Source organism: Filicampus tigris, chromosome 17, assembly GCF_054856515.1.
Source record: "Filicampus tigris isolate MCC_2025a chromosome 17, RoL_Ftig_1.0, whole genome shotgun sequence".
NCBI lineage: Eukaryota > Metazoa > Chordata > Actinopteri > Syngnathiformes > Syngnathidae > Filicampus > Filicampus tigris.
In genome coordinates, this window is record NC_141233.1 from 15,665,007 (window position 1) to 15,685,418 (window position 20,412).

The following is a 20,412-nucleotide window of genomic DNA, read 5'->3' on the forward strand; positions in this document are numbered from 1 at the left end:
CGCTAAAGCAATTACAGAAAATATAAGCAAACAACAGTAACATGAAAAGCTAAATACCATAATATGGAATTAATAAGTAAACAAAAAACACATGCACTAAGTAGATAACATCAAAATATGTAAAATGATTACAAAAATAAGGAAATGTGACAGAACACAAACTAAATATTGCCAACATGAAAATAATTACAAGTAAATAAGTTTTAAAAATGACTTGGGAAAAATAAGGCCACGAAACTAAAAAGCAAGTAAATAATGCCACGTTGCAGGATAATGTCAAATTGGAGTTTTCCGACATCCGACCTGGTCCTCAAAATATCGCCCCGACTTCACAGTCTTTCCGGTCTGACGTCACTCGACAATGGCGACCCCCCATGGAGACAGACCGTGAATGGCAAAACATCATCTACAAGATTGTAAACATTACATCAATTTAGTTATTCGACATCACTTGACGTAGCACGACATGGACTGACTGCATGAAGATATTTGGTCAGATATTTCTTTCATATAAATTAAGCAAATTATGAAGGCAGGTTTGCTGCAGGTCAAAATGTTTTGAGGAACACACAAAATGTATTGCAATCAGCCCTTTTAGGATTGAGTGTATTGTGTTTTTCTGTTTTGTTTTTTAGTACGTATGCGTGCTCTAGTTTTGGAGGAAATTCGTTTGTAAGGTAAAAAAAAAATCTTAAAACGTCAAGTAAAGCATTTGGCTACTTTGATACATCGTTCAACTCCAAAAAAACCCATCGTTCAACTCGCGAGACGGTGACATCATAGGCTACATCCGCTGTGATTGGTCCATATTTGGCTATCGTCCATATCACGTGACGTCTCACTCCGTCAGACTCGATCGATCGATCCCAGCATCTCTGTCTGCGGTATCGATGCGCCAGCTAGCGGCTAAGTGTTAGCCGAGCGAAGGGAAACCTTTCGCTCAGTCAGTCCGCTCCGCTCTCGTCGCCTCTTTGTCGGCCTGCAGGCAGGAAAGCATGCGGCTTACCGGCTTCGCCGGCGGCAGCTTGGAGCAGCTGTTGGCCGTCCTGGTGGCCCTGTCGACGGCCGCCGCCGCTGCCGCCTCCGCTCATGTGGATGGAGCTCCGCCCTCCAAAATAGGCAAGAACTTGACTCTTCTTACTCTTGTTCTTATTGGAATGCTGCTCACTACACTACCGGAATATTCTACAAATGTTTTAGTCTTCACACAGGTCCACATTGTCCATATGTATATATATGTATATGTATGTATGTATGTATGTATATGTATATATGTATGTATTAGGACTGTCAAAATTAAAGCATTAACTCTGCTCCCGATGCAGCCACACTTAGAGAGTCACTGCCACAAAGATGGACTTTTACGTAGTTTTACTTTAAATAGTTGCTTGTCGGCTCATTGGACAAAATCCAAAATAATTTGCACACTTTGCACAGCCAAATTCAAATACCATATTAGTTGTACGTCTTTGGTGTATCGTTCAACTGTTGTATTTTACTGGAAAAGAATCTTATTCAAGGATCAAAGAAAGCTATTAGAACAGTCTTTGAATCGTAATGTACTTGTATTTTTTTTCCCACATTAATTCCAAGATTTTACTATATTAAGTATTCAGTTAGATATTAGGGAAAAAGGGTTCCAAGCTTCGTAAAAAAATTGTAGTTGAAAAATAGATGATTAATCGCGATTAATTATGGAAAATATTGCGATTAATTAGTTTAAAAAATGTCATCGTTTGACAGCATTAATATATATATAAAAAAAAATTCTGTGTACAAATCCACTGAAATGTTTGGCAACTTCAGTGGCTCTCGGACCCACCGTTGTAGAGATACGGCCCAAAATGAGGGGCACTTTTTAATGATTGTATATATTGGCCTCTCCCAGCTGGCTTGGGAATGCCTTGGGACCCCCCAGGAGGAGCTGGACGAAGTGGCTGGGTAGAGGGAAGTCTGAGCTTCCTTGCTTAAGGCTGCTGCCCCTGCAAGCCAACCGTGGATAAATGGAAGAGACTAGACGGATGCAAGGAAGGATGGATGTGTAGCCATAAAGGTGTGTTGCCATTTTGTGTTTTCAGCGGTGGTGGGCGCCGGCATCGGGGGCAGCGCCACGGCGCACTTCCTGCGGCAACACTTTGGGCCCGAGGTGCAGCTGGACGTGTACGAGAAGGGCGAGGTGGGCGGCCGCTTGGCCACCGTCACCGTCAACCGGAACCAGTACGAGTCGGGCGGCTCCATCATACACGCGCTCAACCTGCACATGCACGACTTCGTCCAGCAGCTCGGTGAGGGCATCTCACGCACGGACACAGGCGCGGGCACACCTGCTCTCACGCGCACGCACGTCAAGAACGCTTCCCCGCTGACGATGTGCGTGTGTGCGCGTGCGCAGGTCTGAAGCAGCGTCGCAGCGTGTCGGGCAAGACGGCGGTGTTCGACGGCGCGTCGGTGATCGCCGAGGAGACGGACTGGTACCTGCTGGACCTCCTGCGCCTGTGGTGGCGCTACGGCAGCAGCTTCATCCGCCTGCAGATGTGGCTGGAGGAGATCATGGAGAAGTTCATCAGGCACGCGCGCTCGTATCTCCAGACGGGAGCGGCGCAAATCCACTTTCTTCACCGAAATGTTCCCCCCCCCCCATAACAACATTTGTGATTTGGGGCAAGAGTTTGTGCATCATGTCGATTTTACACGTATCGGATCAGCTGGATCGGATCGGCCCACATTTTGCGTTTTAGTCAAAATCAGTGATGGGCTGTAATGCCGGAATTTGCTGATCAATCAGTGACGTCATTGATCACATTGGCGAAATAAAAGATCACCGCAAACTAGGGATGTGCGCAACTAGTCGTTTAAAAAAATCTTTTTTTGTGTGTGTGTAAGCGTTCATATTACATTAAAAAAGCGACCTCTGTCTTGTCTGCTGTATGAACACGTGCGTCGTCAAAGCGGCCCGCATGCGCAGAAGAAGAGACGACGTCACACCCGACGTGTTTGCGGAAGTAAATTGTGGTCCAGCGTGTCGGGGCATTCAAGCGATTAGGTAGCAGGTAGAAATAAATACAGTATTTGGGGGAAATTATGAGGCGAGGCTTTATTATCTCATTTCATGGAGACATCACCAACGATGACGTCACGTCATAACCGTGCGTAAGAAAAATCTATCTGAGCCGTGGCTGAATTACTGCGATCGCCATAAATATCGACTTTATGCTTCAAGTTTCAAGTGGGATTAAATTAAAGTAAAATAATAACAAATGGTACGGCCCTAATGTTCGTCGTTCTACACAGAGGATCAAGACTATGTGACTGAATGCTGTTATATTGTCGAATCAACATGTTGTTGCGCAACCATTTGTGTTCAATCCATTTCTCGAAAGGTTACAGCACTGCAACTCATTAGCATTAGCATTGAGCTAGCGGTGTCTTTTTTTTTTTCAGGCAGTTTGAAATAGACACAGTGGAATTGTCTTTGACGTTTAGTTGGACGCTAAACTTCAGGCAGCTCCGTCTGATGGAAAAAGTAGTGCTTTGCCCCCAACTTGTGACGTCTCTTGTATGCCCGGCAGGATCTACAAGTACCAGGCCCACGGCTACGCCTTCAGCTCGCTGGAGGAGCTGCTGGAGTCGCTGGGCGGGAGCGGCTTCGTCAACATGACGCGCCGGCCGCTCTCCGATTCGCTGCTGGAGCTGGGCGTGTCGCAGCGCTTCATCGACGAGGTGGTGGCGCCCGTCATCAGGCTCAACTACGGCCAGAACGTCAGCGTACCCGCCTTCGTAGGTCAGGCGCCTCACCTTCCGACCCGCACTCCGCGCCGCCGCCGATGCCCCGCAAAGTCTCACCCCAAAATCCTTTGACTTGAGCAGGGAGTTGCCTTCGGAAATCGCCACTCGTCGCTTTTTGAAATAGCGGAGCAATCCGATGGCCGATACGATTCTTGTTAATATCGTCTGCTATATACTGGAGTTGACCTGAATCTGAAGCGATTGCGCAAATACTCCCTCATCACTACACGAGGATTTTTATCAACTGAAACGATTAATCGAATGCATCGCCATGTCGAGATTTTTTATCTGTCGACTCCAGGCCTGAAACGATTAATTGAGTGCTCCGTATCGCCGAATGATGAATCTAGGAAAGTAAGCATTCAATTGATCAACAACTCTGAATGGCCTTTGCGCGCGGTTGCCGACCGGCGCTGTTCCCCTTCGCAGGCGCGGTGTCGCTGGCCAGCGCCCAGTCCAACCTGTGGGCGGTGGAAGGCGGCAACAAGTTGCTTTGCGAGGGCCTGCTCAAGATGGCCAATGCCAACCTGCTGCACGCGCGCGTCACCGCCGTGCGAGCGCTCCACTCGGGTAAGAAGCTCGCCCGCACGGAAGTCAACTTCCTGTACGCCGTACGCGCGCTTCCTGTCAGCTGCTCCCACTTGACTGCTCAAAGCGAACCTCAGCCCCACTCAGCAACTCAGTCTGCACCGTTTGCTCACTTTCTTTTTGACTTTGTGTTATCCTAGCAATAAAAGGAAGAGTTCACACATTTTGGAGTTCACAGTGCTTCCGCCCTTCACTTTTCTTGTTTGTTTGTTTGTTTGGTTTTCCTTCTTCCAGATTCGAATTTTCAAAATCCTCAACGACACCCAATGATTTTGGCAGATTTCTGAAAAAATAAAATAATTTTAAGAATCGTTATCTTGACTTCAAAGTCTTCGCAACGCTTCACCGTTGAATTCAATGTGAGTTCTTGTTTCTCATCAGTTGGCAAAAGATTATTGGGTGTTGAGTGTACAAATTTGAGGATTTGATGAAAAAAATTAATTAATTTTTTTTTTTAAAAAAAGCCATTTTGGAAGAGGATGGAAAAAAATGTAAATGTGGAAGAACAAAAACAAAGAAAGAAAAATGAAGCCCTGTGTCTGTCAACGCTTTGCCGGGGAAGTTTTCCGACAACGGGTCCCGTCACTTCAGAGGCACTCGCTACTCTTGGTCTCAATTAGGAATGAGGCAGAGCAGTGTGTACGGTGGTGCGAATAATTGGAAAAATAGCTAATTAGTAGTTTTATTTATTTATTATTTTATATATTATTATTTCATTAAAAAAAATATTATTTTATATATTATTATTTCATTAAATAATTTATTATTTTAGATATTATTTATTTAATACATGTATTTATTATTTTAGATATTAGTATTTATTTAATTATGGATATTATTTATTTAATCCATTAATTTATGATTTCTTTCTAATTATTCTATATATTTATTAGTAGTATTTTTTTTTTTGTGTGCGTTGGATTGTTGGTTGCAATTGTAAGCCGGCAGGCCTGTGTCACTTTTCCCCGCAGGCGGCGCGCTTCAGTACGAGCTGAGCCTGGCGGGCGAGGCGCCGGAGCGGCCCACGGCGGCCTACGACGTGGTGGTGGTGGCCGCGCCGCTGCGCGCGGGCTCCGGCATCTCCTTCCCGGACTGGGCGGCGCCGGCGGTGACCGGCGAGGGCGAGTGGCAGGGCACGGTGGCCACGCTGGTGCACGGCTACCTCAACACGTCGCTCTTCGGCTTCCCGGACGCGCGGCTCTTCCCGTACGCCGGCGTGCTGACCACGGCGGCGCCGGCGCTCTTCTTCAACAGCGTGGCCGGCGTTTATCCCGTCGAGGTGCCGCCGGGGTTGCGCCGCAAGCGGGCGCACGAGGCCGCCGTCTACAAAGTCTTCTCGCCCGAGGCGCTCACCAGGGAGCAGCTGAAGACGCTCTTCAGGTGAGGCGCCGGCAAAGCCGAAAGGCGCCGGTCCTTTCGGGCTCCGTCTGACGGGCGCGGTGGCCCCCCGCAGGTCGTACTACTCGGCGCAGGCGACGGAGTGGCGGGCGTACCCGCGCTACGGCAGCGCGGCAGGCGCCGCGCTGCCCCCCGTGGAGCTGCGGCCGCACCTCTACTACCTGAACGGCATCGAGTGGGCGGGCAGCGCCATGGAGATGAGCGCCGTGGCCGCCAAGAACATCGCCCTGCTGGCCTACCACCGCTGGAACGGACGCAGCCTGAAAGTGGACCACAAGGACCTGCTGCGCGCCATCAAGACTGAACTCTGACCTCCGCACGGCCCTTGCCGGGAGACGGGCCGGCGTGCGCTTTGCTGCCGCGGGGACGCTCGGCTGCCTTCCGAACGCTTGTTTCGCTGGCGCGTGTGGACAGGGACACGCATGTGGGAAACGTGCTGCCCACCGCGCGTTCCCATCATCAAGAGTCCAGTCAAGTAGGGATTGTGTCAGTTATTTTTCCTCCATTTGCTCCAACTACATGGATTTACTCCCATTTTATGAAAAAAAAAAAAAAAAAACACATTTCATTCAAAAACTGGTGAATGAATCCATTTCTAATTTATTATTTCATATTTCAATTATTATTGAATTATTGAGTTATTAGATTTGGTAATTATGGCTAAACTAATTACAATGAATACAAACATTGACATCCATACATTTGAATGATAAAATTAATTGTGACCCTAAATTATTTTATTATTAAAAGTAAGCATTTTATACAAACTAAAATATAACCAATTGTGAAAACATTGTTATAATTTCACTCGACGATTGGCTAACTTGCTGCAGTTAAATTCATTCCCATGAAGAAAATGAAGTCAGCATGTTTTTCACGAAATAAAAAAATAAATAAAAAAATGCCAAAGAAACCAGTTGACGTTGTCACTGTTTTATTCAATAATTGGCTAGTTAACAAGAGCAACATACAGTGAATTACAATCACAAGACAATAAATGGATGTATTTTATTCACGCTTTTTGCTACTTTATTAAGATGAACAATTTGATATGAAATATAAAAATGGTCCCGTGAACAGTTCTACATGGATGTAATTGAATGAAATCAAATCTGCTTGCTTGGAGTGAGCTGATCGCGCTGCGCTGCGTTTGTGAGTTTTCGATGCGCGTCCTCAACTCAAAGGCGGCGTTTGCGCTTTGAAACCTTCTGGCAAGTTTCCGACGCGCGGCGACAATTTTTCTGGATATTCCGCCATCTGTTCAGCAAAGCTCCCGAAGCTAACAAGCTAACAGCTCAGCCAGGGCCAATGCGCGGCAAATTTTTTGATAGCTTGTTGGTCACGCCTTCTGTCTCTGATTGATTGTTTTTACCCTGCGCGCGATGGATTCTTCAACATCCAGATTGGAAAAGAAAGGAAGGATTTTGATTTCTGTTTTCACCAACCCTTTTACTCATGTTTTGGGGTTCAATCTCTCAACGACGCGGAGAGAAAGTGAAATGAGCAAAAAAGGTGTTTGTTTTTCCTTCTTCTTGCCTGCGTCCCTTTTAGGATTCCATTGAAAAAGCCGGCCCGTGTGTCCTTTTCTTAAATGAAATGTGGCCCTTGAGCAGAAACGTTTGCACACGCCATGTGTGTAGCTTAGCATGGATGATGGATTGTTTTGGTTCTGCTTGCTGACGACGTGTGGACGTGGAGTAGTGTCCAGTGTCCAGGTGGAACGAGGCCCGTGGACAGTATTTCTTGCTGCATTTTGGAGCGCTCAAGAAAGCAGGCCGGCGGTCAGTGAAGTGATGGATGGATGTATTGTTTTGTATTCGTCGTCCTGAGTCACGGTGAGTGGCCGCAGGAAGTCCTAATATGGAAGAAGGCAGCCGTGACCCGCGGTTGCATCAGATTACGTCATCAAGCGTTGGCCTCACGTCACGAGGCCTCGGCGTCTGCGCTTTGCTTTGCCTTTTGCTTTTCCTTGGAGCAGCTTCACCACAGAATGTTCGCGGTGACTTTCGCTCCTCTCCTTTTGAACTCGCTTGAGTTTTGAGGCAAAGTTGGAACGTGAAAAACAATGAGTGAACCCAATGAAATGTTTCAACTTTCATATTCGTTTTTACACAAAGGTTTGGTTTGGAAGGTTGGGGGTGGGCGAGGGTGTCTGCTACGATACTTTAGCCATTTTCTGGCGGACATTACGGACCAGCCGTAACAGAATCGTCATTCCTGCACTACAAATTTGAAATCGTTTTTCGGTGAAGAGATTGCAATTATTTTTTTGCAAAAAGTAGAAGGTTTATTGACAGCCCCGATTTCAGCATGAACAATACGCATTGGAAATGTTTTATCATTTATTTCCAAATCGTGTTCTCGTCATCCAATGTGCTTTTTGATATGTGCTCTCCTACTTAACAAGTTGATGAAACATTGGCATGAAAATCATGTCGAATGTAGCAATTAACACCCAATTAGTGCCAGGGCGCAACCAAGTTTATTTCTTGCCCCCCGAAAGTGTGTACAAATTGTGTTTGTGGTGCGGAACGCGGATCGGGCCGCTCCCATTGGCCGAGCCGAGTACCACGCGGTCGGGCAGTCACGCGCCTTCCAGGAAGCGACAAAACAAAACAAAACAAAAGAGCGAGCAGCAAAACTCGGCTACAAAGCGAAAGAAACGAGCGAGCGAGCCAAACGAACCGCACCACGAGACTGGACCGAGCCTGCGAGCCGGACGCCAGCGCGGCCTTCCCGGAAGTGAGTCGGTGAGTGTGCAAGTGAGACGCTTTTGCGGGGACCGAGCGAAGGTTTTGCGCTTTGGAGATTTCGGCCGCCGCGGAGGATTATTAGCTCGACGGCTAGCCTGCCAGCTAGCTAGCGCCCCCTCCTCCTCTTCTTCTTCGTGTTCCGCATTAAAACGGCGGAAAAACATGACGAAGACGGCGACGACGACGACGAAGAAGAAGAGGAAGAGGCACGGAGGCGTTTGTGTTGCGCTTACTCTGTTGCTGTTGTTTTGGGTTGCAGTTGGTCAGACAGCCCTCACGGCAGCCCAGCAAACAAAAACAAACAACCTTTGATGGTTCCCACGCAATTGGACCATAATCTAATCTTCATTGGGAGCTTTTCGCAGGCGTGGGTGCCCGTCTAATTCCCGGGCACGATGGTTCCAAGTCAGTGACGTAACAAGACATTGGCCACTTTTGGACTCAACACAAACACACACACATAGACACGCACGCGCATTTAGACACGCTGGTTTCGATTGTGGCATTGAATGTCTTCAAGTGGTCGTGGATCGCGTTGAACGGTGACTTTTGCTGCCACGGTACACGCCCCCCAACACACACACACACACGCATGCATGCTAGAACATTCCCTCCACGTTGTCTCGCTTTGTTTTCTCGTGAAGTTAAAAAAAGGACAAAAACGGTGGCATTCAGCCGAGCATGTTTTTGGAGTAAACTTGATTTCTGACGTCACGCGAGTGCGGATGTTTATTCGAGCACTTTCAGCGCCAGCAGTTCGCAGCTGGTACTTTGCTCGCGCTGCTTTCTGCTTGGCGCTCAAGTGTTGACTTTGTTTCGGTGTAGACGTTGTCGTGGCGTTTTGTGCGTTTGTGGCCCAACAAAGGCGAACTGTTTAAATGTAGGCCAGCCAGCGACAAGCAGGCCTCCGACTTGTTTATCTTCAGCCTCAACCCACCTTGAAGGCGGGCTCGTCGCTAAGTAGAAGCGCCTCGCTGCTGACGGCAATCTCGGCCAATAGAGTAAGCGCAGAGGCGGGCCGCCACCGCCTCTCGACCAATGGGAAGGCGATATCACGTGGGTGTGGGCGCCGTGGCGTTAGGTTGAGGCTTTGTTTTGCTTGCGCGAGGATGTGAGCGCCACACCATCTTAGTCGCCACTTTCTCCACATTTCTACGTTTGATAATTGCCTTGCCTGTGAACGTATCTTCGGACAATACATCCTGATTGTTGTTATGATGTGAACGTTTCTTTCTTCCATAACAAGCAAATAATCCAGTATATTATTTGCTGCATATTTGATTAAGATGGATGTGAAATTTCACTTTATCTTCTGCTTTTTCACTTCCGTTACATTCATTTACTAATACTACATACATTTACTAATGCGAGTAAATTCAATTATTCTTTAGATGCGACTAACAATTATTTTAACAGTGGTTTTTTTTCAATTAATCAATGAAGTGGATTAAAAACATTTTATTAACATTTTTTTTTTTTTTTTACATTTTCCATCTCTTTACAAAAACAGGACATTGTTTCAAATTGACCCTGCAGAAAATGCATAAACATACACTGATTGGAGCAAGGGTGCTGACACAAATTTTCCAAATTAAAAATGTATTTAAAGTTATTGTGTTGAGGCATTTTCCCCCCAGTTTGACGCACCTAGTTACGGTTTGGTCTTGAACATCCATCAACAAATAGATGAAAATATTGACCATGGCTTTCCAAAGTAAAAGTGAAAGTTTGCAAACTAATAAGTCTGCTTCCATGGAAATGAAAGAATCTTCACTGTTGAGAGGCTGAAATTCAGAGGGTTTGGGGCACTTGTAAGTAAAACAAGAAACAAGATTGATTAGATCCAAGAAAACAATAATTAGCATTTCAATCCGATTTTCTGAACCTTCAGTTTGTTTATGAATTTTCTACACTGGCAAATTGCAGTCATGCCCTGTTTTGAATTAAAGGAATACAAATAAAACATTATCCAATGGATTGAAAAAAATAAACAATGGACGGATTCATTGAATAAAACAATTATTAGCTGCAGCCTTAATTGGGACTTCAACATGCACTTGTAAAACCCTAAAAAAAAAAAAGTCAATGCGTGAGCGCTGTCCTCCATCCGATTTCGCGATGCTTGACAGTATTCACCCTCAAGCTTTTGTTGGAGTTCCAGAAACGAAGCTTTCACTTGATGCCTTGTTTGTGCTGTGCTGAGTCATGTTGCCGAATGGCGAGCAAGTGAGCGGTGGCCGCCACTTGCGTGGACTGTCGCACTTGAGTCACTCAGGCCTTGTCAGCACTTGTTGCTGTCAGTAGCAGCTGAAGATGCTCGTCGGGCTTTTCTCTTTCTTTCCCCAACACAAGTCAATCAACACAAGTGGACCACCAGTGCGATGCGCGTCATGTCCAAATCATCAAATCCTTCGGGATGACAACTACTAAAGCGACACTTTATTTATTTATTTATTTTTTTTGCCACTGTTTTATGCTTTGGACGCGAGCTTTCTCGGCTGATTGTGTTGTCGTCTTTTCACGTCATGTTTCTCTTCTGTGCCGTCTTTGTTGTAGATTGTCTTCAATTAGATCGTCTGGAGGCACCGCACCGAGTCGCCCCCTAAGCCCCCCTCCCCCAACCCTTGGGCGCCGTCCTCGCACCGCTGGGACTGGAGACCGGGCCCAGAGGTTCCCCACCGCTGGAGCGCAAAGCTGCGCCTTGCGATGCCTCAGGTGGGCGTTTGTCACACGGCACGTTGCTACGGCGACGGCTGGCATGTGGGCAAGGAGAGTCGCCGTTCAGTGAATAGAACAAAGAGAGGCCCAAACACAACATGAAAACACTCGCAAGGAGCGGCTGTAGGCCACAAGGAGCGTCCATTCACTCACACTTGACCCCAGCTCATCACTAGGCCACGCCCCTCAAAGGCACACGCAATGCTACATAGCACATGCAGTCATTACACTTCATCAAAGCAATTACTAGTCAACGTTCCATACAACACTGTGATGTTTCCCTGAATTAATATAATGTGCCAGAAAAAAAAAAAAAAGTTGCCTTGGCCTCCGCCCCACATTGGCTTTGCTAGGCTAACAGTTGAGTGTGCATACTAACGTTGTCGTGTGAACGCGTGTGGCGCAGCCCAGCGTGAGTGGGATGGAGCCTCCCTTTGGGGACGACTTTCAGCACTTGTCCTTCGCCGACCAGGCGCTGACCAGCACCGAGCTGCTCGCCAACACCTCCGACCCCGACTTCATGTACGAGCTGGTGAGTGAGGGCCTGCTGCCGTTCAGAAATTCACACACTGTATTAACCACGTCTCAGCAAAAAGCCGTAGTGTGGGGGGGTCTCAACGGTCACAGAGCGCAGTGAACGTCCTTTCTTTTGCCCCCCAGGACAGGGACATGAGTCACCGACAGAGTCCGTACGGCGACGGCATGGTGGGCGCGGCCGACGGCGCCAAGGAATCTGAGGCCGGCGCGGAGCAGCAGCTGATGATGGCGCTCGGGGATTGCGACGCGGCGCACGGCGGCTCGGCCTTTGAGCAGTGGGACTCGTACTGGGAGGACCTCACCAGGTAGGACGGGTTCGCCTTAGCGCTCTCTACCGCCATCCACCGGAGGCCACGCCCCCATGCGGAGCCTCAGATGTAAGGTGTGTGTGTGTGTGTGTGTGTGCGTGCGTTCAGATACACGCGTCTGGCCAGCTGCGACATCTGGGGCACCAAGGAGGTGGACTTCCTGGGCCTGGACGACTTCTCGAGCCCGTACCAGGACGAGGAAGTGATCGGCCGGACGCCCACCCTGGCTCAGCTCAACAGCGAGGACTCGCAGCCCGTGTGCGAGGCCCTTTACCCCGCGGCCGAGCCCAGCTCGCCCCCCGCCAAGCGAGCGCCGCTCCCGGGGTCGGGCGCCGGCCTGACCCGCCCCTCGGCCAGCTGCGCCTCCTCGTCCCGCCCCTCCAAGAGCCTCCTGCTGGACTTCCCCGAGGGCTTCCAGAAGGCCACCCGGCCGGTCCCGTCCAGCACCGAGACCATGACCAAGACCCAGGCCCACCTGCGCGCCGCCCAGGACCACGCCCCCCCGGGCAAAGGCCCGGCGCGGGTGTCCAAGACGGCGGCTCCGACGGCCAACTTTGACTTTGTGCGGAAGGCCAAAGTGCGCCTGAGCGCTCACCGAGCTCAGGGCGACGCCCCCTCGCAGACCTACGCGGAGAGCGCGGACGCCCCCCCGCCCCCGCGACGCCACGATGTGGCGTCCACGTCGGCCGACGCCGCCTCGCCGGTGCCTCCCGCCGGCCGCGGCTTCGTCGCCGCCCCTGCGCCGGAAGACGGCGGCCCCGCCCCCCCCGGAGGGCGGCGCCCCCCCTGGGACGAAGCGCGACGACCAAGGCGAGGAGGAGAAGAGCAAAGAAGAAGAACACAACTACTCGTTGTTCCTCACACAAAGCCGCCTGGCCGGCAGGAGCCTCTCGCGGCTGGATGAGGACGAGGAAGAGGAGGAGGAGGACGAGGAGGAGGAGGAGGAGGAAGACGAGGAGTGCGAGGAGGGCGACGGGCTGGAGCTGGACGACGAAGACCGCGACGAAGACCGCGACGAAGACCACGACGAAGGCTTCGGGAGCGAGCACGAGCTGTCCGACAATGAGGAGGAGGACGAGGACGAGGATGAGGACTACGAGGCCGACAAGGACGACGACATGAGCGACGCCTTCTCCGAGCCTGGTACGCACGCACGCACGCACGCACACACGCGCGTGCTCCTTTTGCGCCTTTCTCATCTTTTTCGCTCTGGCCGCTCGACGCGCTTTTGTTGCGGCGCGGCAGGCTGCGACGTGTCCCTGCCGGAGGACGCCAAGGGCTTGACGGCGGGCGTGTCGAGCCGCAAGCGAGGCAAGCGCCGCTACTTTTGGGAGTACAGCGAGCAGCTGACGCCCTCCAAGCAGGAGCGCATGCTGAAGCCTTCCGAGTGGGACCGCCACACTCTGCCCAGCAACCTGTACCAGAAGAACGGACCTCTGCACGGTAACGCCGCAAAAAGCGCTCGCTTGCCATCGCAAAAAAAAAAAACGGCTATTCTGTAGCCGGCCTCCGTGTAACCGCGGCGCGTTCCTCTGCGGCGCGTAGGGAAGTACGCGCTGAAGAAGTCTCGGCGCACCGACGTGGAGGACTTGACGCCCAACCCCAGGAAGCTGCTGCAGATCGGCACCGAGCTGCGAAAACTCAACAAGGTCCGTCCCGTTTTTTATTTTATTCCTTGTTAATTTTTAGTTTTTGTACATTATTTTTTTTTTTTTTTAATTCTTTTGGGATATGTTTAGTTTTTTTGTGCTGTGTTTTCCTTTTTTTTTTTTTCGTTATTTCACTTTATTGTTGGGGAAAGATAAAAAACTTGTGTAAACCATTGTTGTGAATAGCTAATTGTGCACATTTTGTTATTAGTATACACTAATAAATTTTTTTTTTTTTTAAACCAAGGTGATCGGAGACCTGACGCCCGTCAGCGAGCTGCCGCTCACCGCCAGGCCGTGGTCGCGCAAGGAAAAGAACAAGCTGGCTTCCAGGTAACGCCCGCGCACGCACGCGCCCGCGCGCGCACACACGCGCTCACAGTACGCTGTGTGCAGGGCGTGCCGTCTGAAGAAGAAGGCGCAGTATGAAGCCAACAAGGTCAAGCTGTGGGGACTCAGCACCGAGTACGGTACGTGTGCAGGACCGGCGAGGCGGCCGCCGCGGCTCGCCACTGTTTGTCGTGCCTCCTGAAAATTCCATGCCGTCATCCACTATTGGGCCGCAATCGAATTTTGCTTGCAATTACAAACGCACCGAAAAAAAAAACCCATTTTGCCACCTACTAGTTTCCTTTTTGGGAGAATCAACACTGTTGCTTTCTCAAATTCAAATTGTGATTACAGTCGACACCTGCGGAGTTGCGGATCCCCCACCCTCAAATGTAAAAAAAACAACATTTTTTCTTTCTGGGATGAATTCCCGCACTCCCCTCATATTGGCGTCACGCGAGCGGAGTCCCCCCCCCCTCGGGTCCTTCCCGCGTCTGAGTGTGTTTCGGGCGTCTTCCCGCAGATCGCCTGCTGTTTGTCATCAACGCCATCAAGGAGGAGATCGTGAGCCGCGCCGAGAACGCTTCTCGCGCCGGCGCCAGCAGCATGAGCGACACGCTGGACCGAATCATCCAGGACAAGCTTGGTGAGGCGCCGCCCCCAAAATGACAATCGCTGCTTTGCCATTTTCAGACAGTGGCACCCTGACTTGCGCGTGCCTCAAATGTCAGTAAAATATTTGTGGATGCTGCCAGTTAGCCAAAAATGTCAAATGCTTTATTTATTTATTTATTTTTCCGGGGGGGGGAAAAAATGTCAGTGAAGCTAACATCCTATACAAAGCAAAAGCCAAGAAACAAGTTCCAAACATCTCCCCAAATGTGTTTGTAATGGCCAATGCGAACATCTTCAGGGGACCCCTCAAAAAACAAACAATTCATATCGAGATCTTTTTGGAATGGCTGAAGAAACACTTTTCATGGGTGGAATCCGGCACACAAGATGTTGAGAGGCAGCAAAATGAAGCGAACATTTTGGGATGCAAAATGGTCCAGTCTGAGAGTGTTTCGATCCCACGGCGTTGACAGCAAACAAACGCGATCTACAAAGGCTACTTTTCATCTGGCAAGACGCGTCAATAAGCATGCTCAAAGGTGTTCGAACGTGTTCTCGAAGAGGAAGTCAACGCAAACATTTTTTTTCAAGAATATGTTCTGTGCAAGCCCACCGGTTGAAACAGGGCATTCTGATAAATGTTGTGGAATACGTGTTAATGCACTCGTCTTTGGCCATCTCTGGGGGGGGCGGCCATTTTGTCTTCTGAAAATGACACCACAACTGCTCACAACGACCAATCACGGTTCAGATTCACAAAACAGGTCAGCCGTGATTGGTCGTTGTGAGCAGTTGTGATGTCATTTTCAGTCGACAGAAAACAAAATGGCCGCCCCCGGAGATGGCTAAAAACGAGTGGATTAACACTTATTCCACAAACGCAAAATGAATCCGAATGCCGTGCTGGGAACATATTCTTGAAAAAAAGATGTTTGGCTTGACTTCCGCTTTAAGACGCTGGCTCTCTGTTGCCATGAGAAGCAGGACTGAAAAGGATGTCATATTCCGCAGCAAAAATTCCTCGGTGCCCTTTTCACTCTTCTTCTTTGCTCCACTTGACACGGTGTCCAACGAGCGTGCCGCCTTCTGCTGCGTCGCCATTATTATTGTTATTCTTCTTATGACGACGACGATGATTGTTGTCTGACTTCTCGCCGGCACGAATCCGCTTCCTGTTTGTGTCGGCAGTGTCGCCGCCTGTCGCCGGGCAGACTTCGGACTTCGTCAACAAGATCCTGGAGAACACGGGATGCGGCGACCCCACCGGCGGGCTGGTGGGCCTGCGGGTGCCCACCTCCAAAATGTAGAGCGGTGCTCGGGAGGCGCGGCGTCAGTGTTCCCGCCTCGCTTGTCCCCTGTATAACCACACCCCCCCCTTTGCATGCCCCTCCCATCGGCGTCCATGCACACGTGTAGTCGCACGCCCCCCTGGGTTCCTGCCCCCAAAGCATCTAACGCCCACCCCCCCCCCCCTCCCCCAAGGCCAGCTGTGCCGCCACAGCATGGAATCCCGTTGCCACGGCGACCGGAAAGGCCTCGATGTTCCGAGCGGAACGGGAAGTAGTTTGGTGCTAGTTCTACACGGGCGGGGCGAATCGGGTGTTGGGCTGCGAGGACGACGACGACGGTGAAGCGGAAGACGGCTCCGCCCCCCTCTTGTACAGTAGACGTGAGTGGGTTCATGCTAGTGTTCCGAGTGATCCGATTCTATTCATTGTGCCTTGTCAGCGGGAGAAGTATTTGTGCGTGCGTGGAAGGCGATGTCGTGATGTGTTCAAAGATCTCGTGAATGTGCGTAAATATGAGAGCTCTGCTTGCGCGATGCCACAGAGTCACTGTATGCGTGTGCGTGCGTGCGTGCGTGCGTGTGTGTGTGTGTTTGGGGGGGGGGAGGGGTTTGGGGGAGGCCTCTGCAATAGATGACAGTTGCTTGTTGGTACTCTCCGGGTGGGCGAGGCTGAGAGCTATTTTTGCGTTACAAAGGAATATTTGCACACTATTAATCTATTTTCATTGATTGTTTTGTACCAAAGACACATGCAACAAAAATGGCGACCCAGCCAGGCAACGTAAGGTTTTGCACAGCTTACATGACGCCGTATTGAATGTAGACGTGGGGGGGGGGATTGGGTTTTGGGGGGGGGGGTGGGGGAGGGGCTGCCCGAGGGACCCCAATGGAACTGTGAAGCTCGTTGGGTCCACAAACAAAACATTTCTTTTCAGTCCACGTTACAAGCTAAATGTGCTAAGTGCGCTAACTAGATAAGCTACTTTTTTTTTTTCCCCCTTTTTTTGGGAGGGGGGGGTCATCCACACAAGAACCAAAATGTTCCCTGTCCGCTGCCCTGCCCCGTGTCATGTCCTGTACTTTGGCGCATGAAAAGGTTGCAGCTGTTGGTCTTCAAGCGAGCGCGGCGGCAAAATGAAGGATCGCCACTCGGCCGCAACGCCGCAAAGGGCTTTTGTCGTCATTTCGTCCGCCCGTCGGCAACAGTTGAAAAGGCGCTCCCGACATCTAGGGAAGGGGCTTCCTCCAACTTGTTGGCTCCGGAGAAAGGCCCACATGCGCACGTGGACAAATTCAAAAGTCATTCATATTTATATTTCAACGTGTGAATTTCAAAATGTGTTCTTGTACTATTCTGCCTTTTTATTCTGGAAAACTGCCTTGGCTCGCTCCAAAATAGGCCCGCCCGCATTCTCGGAAGAATGCAACTTTTTGTCGTTGTCACAAATTCGGGCTCTGTCCCTGAGCGAATCAGAATCGTGTTTTTTTTCTGCTTTCCGTCATGATACTTCACAGTCACAATCCCAAGTTGGATTTGCATGCTGGCACTTTTTTCCAAGTCCCTGTAAAGTGAAAAAGAAGGTCGCGCAAAGTTGGCAGAGCGCGTCGTCCCGGGACCTTGGGGTTGCCGGTTCCAATCTGCCTCTGACTGTCCACTCTGTCCTTGGGCAACACGCGGTACCCAAATTGCTTCCAGGCGGGCAACACAAATGAGAAATGCTTCTCAATTGCCTTGCCTGGTCATTGATTGATCGATTGATTTTGTTCACGACAATGCCCAATTTGAAAGATTGGAAGAAAAAAAAAAAAAACACAGCCAAGTACATCAAACGAGGCTTGAAAGTGGGAGGCGAAAATCAAGACGCGTCTCAGCTCCCAAACGCTGCGGGCGTGTGTGCGTGGAAACAAAATGGCAGCCATCTTTGGCATGTTTCTACGACTGACGTTGACAAACATAAGTTGGGCTTCTATTTTTGTACCTTAGCTGCGTGCTGGCTCGCCGGCGTTGAAGGTTTGAAACGAGCGCCAACGCAAACTCACATTCCCAGCAATTGTAACGTAAAAAGTCCAAGCAACAAGTTGATGTTCGCGGTCGCAGAATGTCGTCGTCGTTTTGTTTTTTTTTTGTTTGTTTTTTTCCGCATCGTAGCAGCTTGTGCTACGCGTTCATACGTAGAAGAAATATATATACAGAGATATATGGAAATCTTTTATATTTTTTACCAGTGTGGTTGCGTCTAAAGAAGGGAGAACTTGGTGCTCTTTGGGAATGACGATCCAAGATTCTTGTTTGACTCGCTTTCTTCTCCTCTCCCGTCCATTTCCACTTTTGTAAATAGTTACAAAGTTAAGTGTGCTTGATATCTACACTATAGAAGAGTCAATATCTATATAAATATATATATATGAATATATATATATACACGCACATGTCAAGGATACTATAATTATGTTTAACGCAATTGCACTTTGTCCAAAAAAGAAAGAAAAAAAAAAAAACTGAAAAAGAAAAGCATTTTTCTTCCATTTGCTGCTAAAAAAAAAAAAAAGGCCTGGTGTGAATGCTGCAAGTGTACTTGAGCGCCACTGGCTAGGCTGCTCCTCGTGGACCCGTCTATCGGCCGGATGGCTGGCCGGCGTCTGGTATTTGCGAACGGACTCGCTGCGGTCTATGACCTGGATAGGTGCTGTGTATGATGCGGTCCATTACAGGGTCTGTGACTTGACTCGGTGCGCTCTGTGACCACCGAGCATTGCGCTCTCCCGTCTGGTCCGTGATGGAGTCTACGACCGGACTTGGTGCGGTGTACGACTTGGTCCGTGACTCTGTGTATGACCTGGGCCGGCGAGGTCTAGGAGCAGGTCCCGGGTCCCGGGTCCCGAGCCCCGCGGGGGTTCCTAGCGAGCCCGGCGTCCGGGACGGGCCGTGTCTACGTCCCGGCGGGCGCGGTGATCCCTTTGCCTTGAGATGAGATTTCCTATGGAAAAGTGATTGTGCTTTGACTTTCTTCAGGGTGATGTACAGCCTAGAGAGCTATATGCTATATTGTTAGCGTTTGTAAACTGATTTTTACTCGTGACTTAACGAGGGGGCGGGGCTTAGAAGTTCTATATCACTGTACTGTACATGGCACGCCAACAACCAAGACTCAATCTGGACTTTAATGGCCTTCTCTTCAACTACTTTGACAACTACACAATAAAAGAGGGCGGGCGCGCGCGCGCGCGCGCGGCCCGCCTCACGCGGTCAACGTCAACTCAAAACTCGCTCGGCCTGATTGGCTCACAACCACCTTGACTGAAGTAGCAAACTTTGTCAGTTCTGTGGGGGGGGGTCAACCGCCGGCTGACTGACAGTGACTGGCTGTCGTGTGTGCGTGCGTGCGTGTGTGTGTGTGCGTGCGTGTGTGTTGGGACAAGATGGGAACTCTGTGGCATTTTTTTTCCAGTCCAGGAAAAGAAAGGAGAGAGAATTCCCGCCAGTAAATGTTGTTCTCTTCGTTGGAGGTGTTAACGTGTGCTACTTTGTCAAATAATAAACGTGGATGCTGAAGCTCGTCTTTTTCTGCAGATTTATGATGATCTTTTCATGTACAACGTGAAACGTGGCCCTTGTTGGGCTTTGGTGCAGTCCGAACAACAGCACCCATGCCCCCCAAAAAACTGACAGCGCCAGAAAAAAAGAACAGACGTTTCTTCTTGTGGGATTTTTTTTTCTCTCTCTTTGGCTGAGGTCATGTTTCCCGCTGAGCAGAGGCCTTCGTCCTCCAACATGAAAGTTTTCTCGCTAAAAGATGAAAGTTACCCATTTTGATCAGGTTACTGTTGGCTAGCAGACATCGCGCGCAAGGCCAAATACGCAGTTTGTCTTATTTCAGGAAGTTGAACAACAAAATATTTTAGATGCTCATTGATGAACGCTTACAGGCGTTATGACCAAAGCGGGTTTGTTTGTACCCCTCCCCTGCGACCCCTCAGGAGGAAGCAGTCATGATAGGACATGATGTGAAAATGGTAAAAGCAGTCGATTGCAGTGAACGTGGGCTCCAGCAGATGGCGCCACAAGTGTTGGTGTCAGCGTCGCGTTTTGCCAGGAAAGCAGGCACGTGCACGGACCTTTTTTGAGGGCAGGTGCTCAACACCCCGACCCCCCCCCCCCCCCCCCCCCCAAAAAAAATAAAGGCCGTCTAAAATCATTGACAATCAAGCTAAACAGTAGATCCCTTCCACTGATTATACTGCACACCCCTCCTCAAATGCAGTTCTTTTGACATATTTTGTCACTGTCCTGTGAAAAATGTCCAATTTTGTCTTTTTTTTTTTAAATTTTAATTATGTGTGTAACACGCAAAACGCCATTAATGTCAAAATGAGGGCAAAAATGGACATGCGTGTTTTTCACGTGACAGCGACCATATGATAATGTGTGCGTGTCACATGTC

At 49.6% G+C, this 20,412-nt stretch overlaps 2 protein-coding genes and 1 long non-coding RNA gene across 3 annotated transcripts; 2 read left to right on the plus strand and 1 right to left on the minus strand.

Annotated features, from left to right (window-relative positions):
• Window positions 1-48: 48 nt before the first annotated feature.
• pcyox1l (prenylcysteine oxidase 1 like) lies at window positions 49-6,688 on the plus strand. The gene is made up of 7 exons (XM_086057266.1): window positions 49-1,119; window positions 2,079-2,285; window positions 2,393-2,567; window positions 3,570-3,781; window positions 4,216-4,356; window positions 5,346-5,754; window positions 5,828-6,688. The coding sequence occupies exons 1-7, from the start codon at window positions 996-998 to the stop codon at window positions 6,081-6,083; spliced, it is 1,524 nt and encodes a 507-aa protein (XP_085913392.1). The 5' UTR covers window positions 49-995; the 3' UTR covers window positions 6,084-6,688.
• A 1-nt stretch (window position 6,689) lies between these two features.
• Window positions 6,690-9,086, minus strand: LOC147133658 (uncharacterized). The gene is made up of 2 exons (XR_015090309.1): window positions 8,759-9,086; window positions 6,690-7,801 (listed from the first exon to the last, which is right to left on the minus strand). It is a non-coding gene; the product is annotated as an uncharacterized LOC147133658 (long non-coding RNA).
• Window positions 8,343-19,523, plus strand: crebrf (creb3 regulatory factor). Its single transcript, XM_086057265.1, is given in 12 exon segments — window positions 8,343-8,522; window positions 11,082-11,240; window positions 11,650-11,775; window positions 11,904-12,085; window positions 12,197-12,853; window positions 12,855-13,231; window positions 13,334-13,531; window positions 13,634-13,737; window positions 13,985-14,070; window positions 14,134-14,207; window positions 14,591-14,713; window positions 15,871-19,523. Coding segments are annotated over 11 exon segments (2,055 nt in total). The 5' UTR covers window positions 8,343-8,522; window positions 11,082-11,231; the 3' UTR covers window positions 15,990-19,523.
• The last annotated feature ends 889 nt before the right edge of the window (window positions 19,524-20,412 follow it).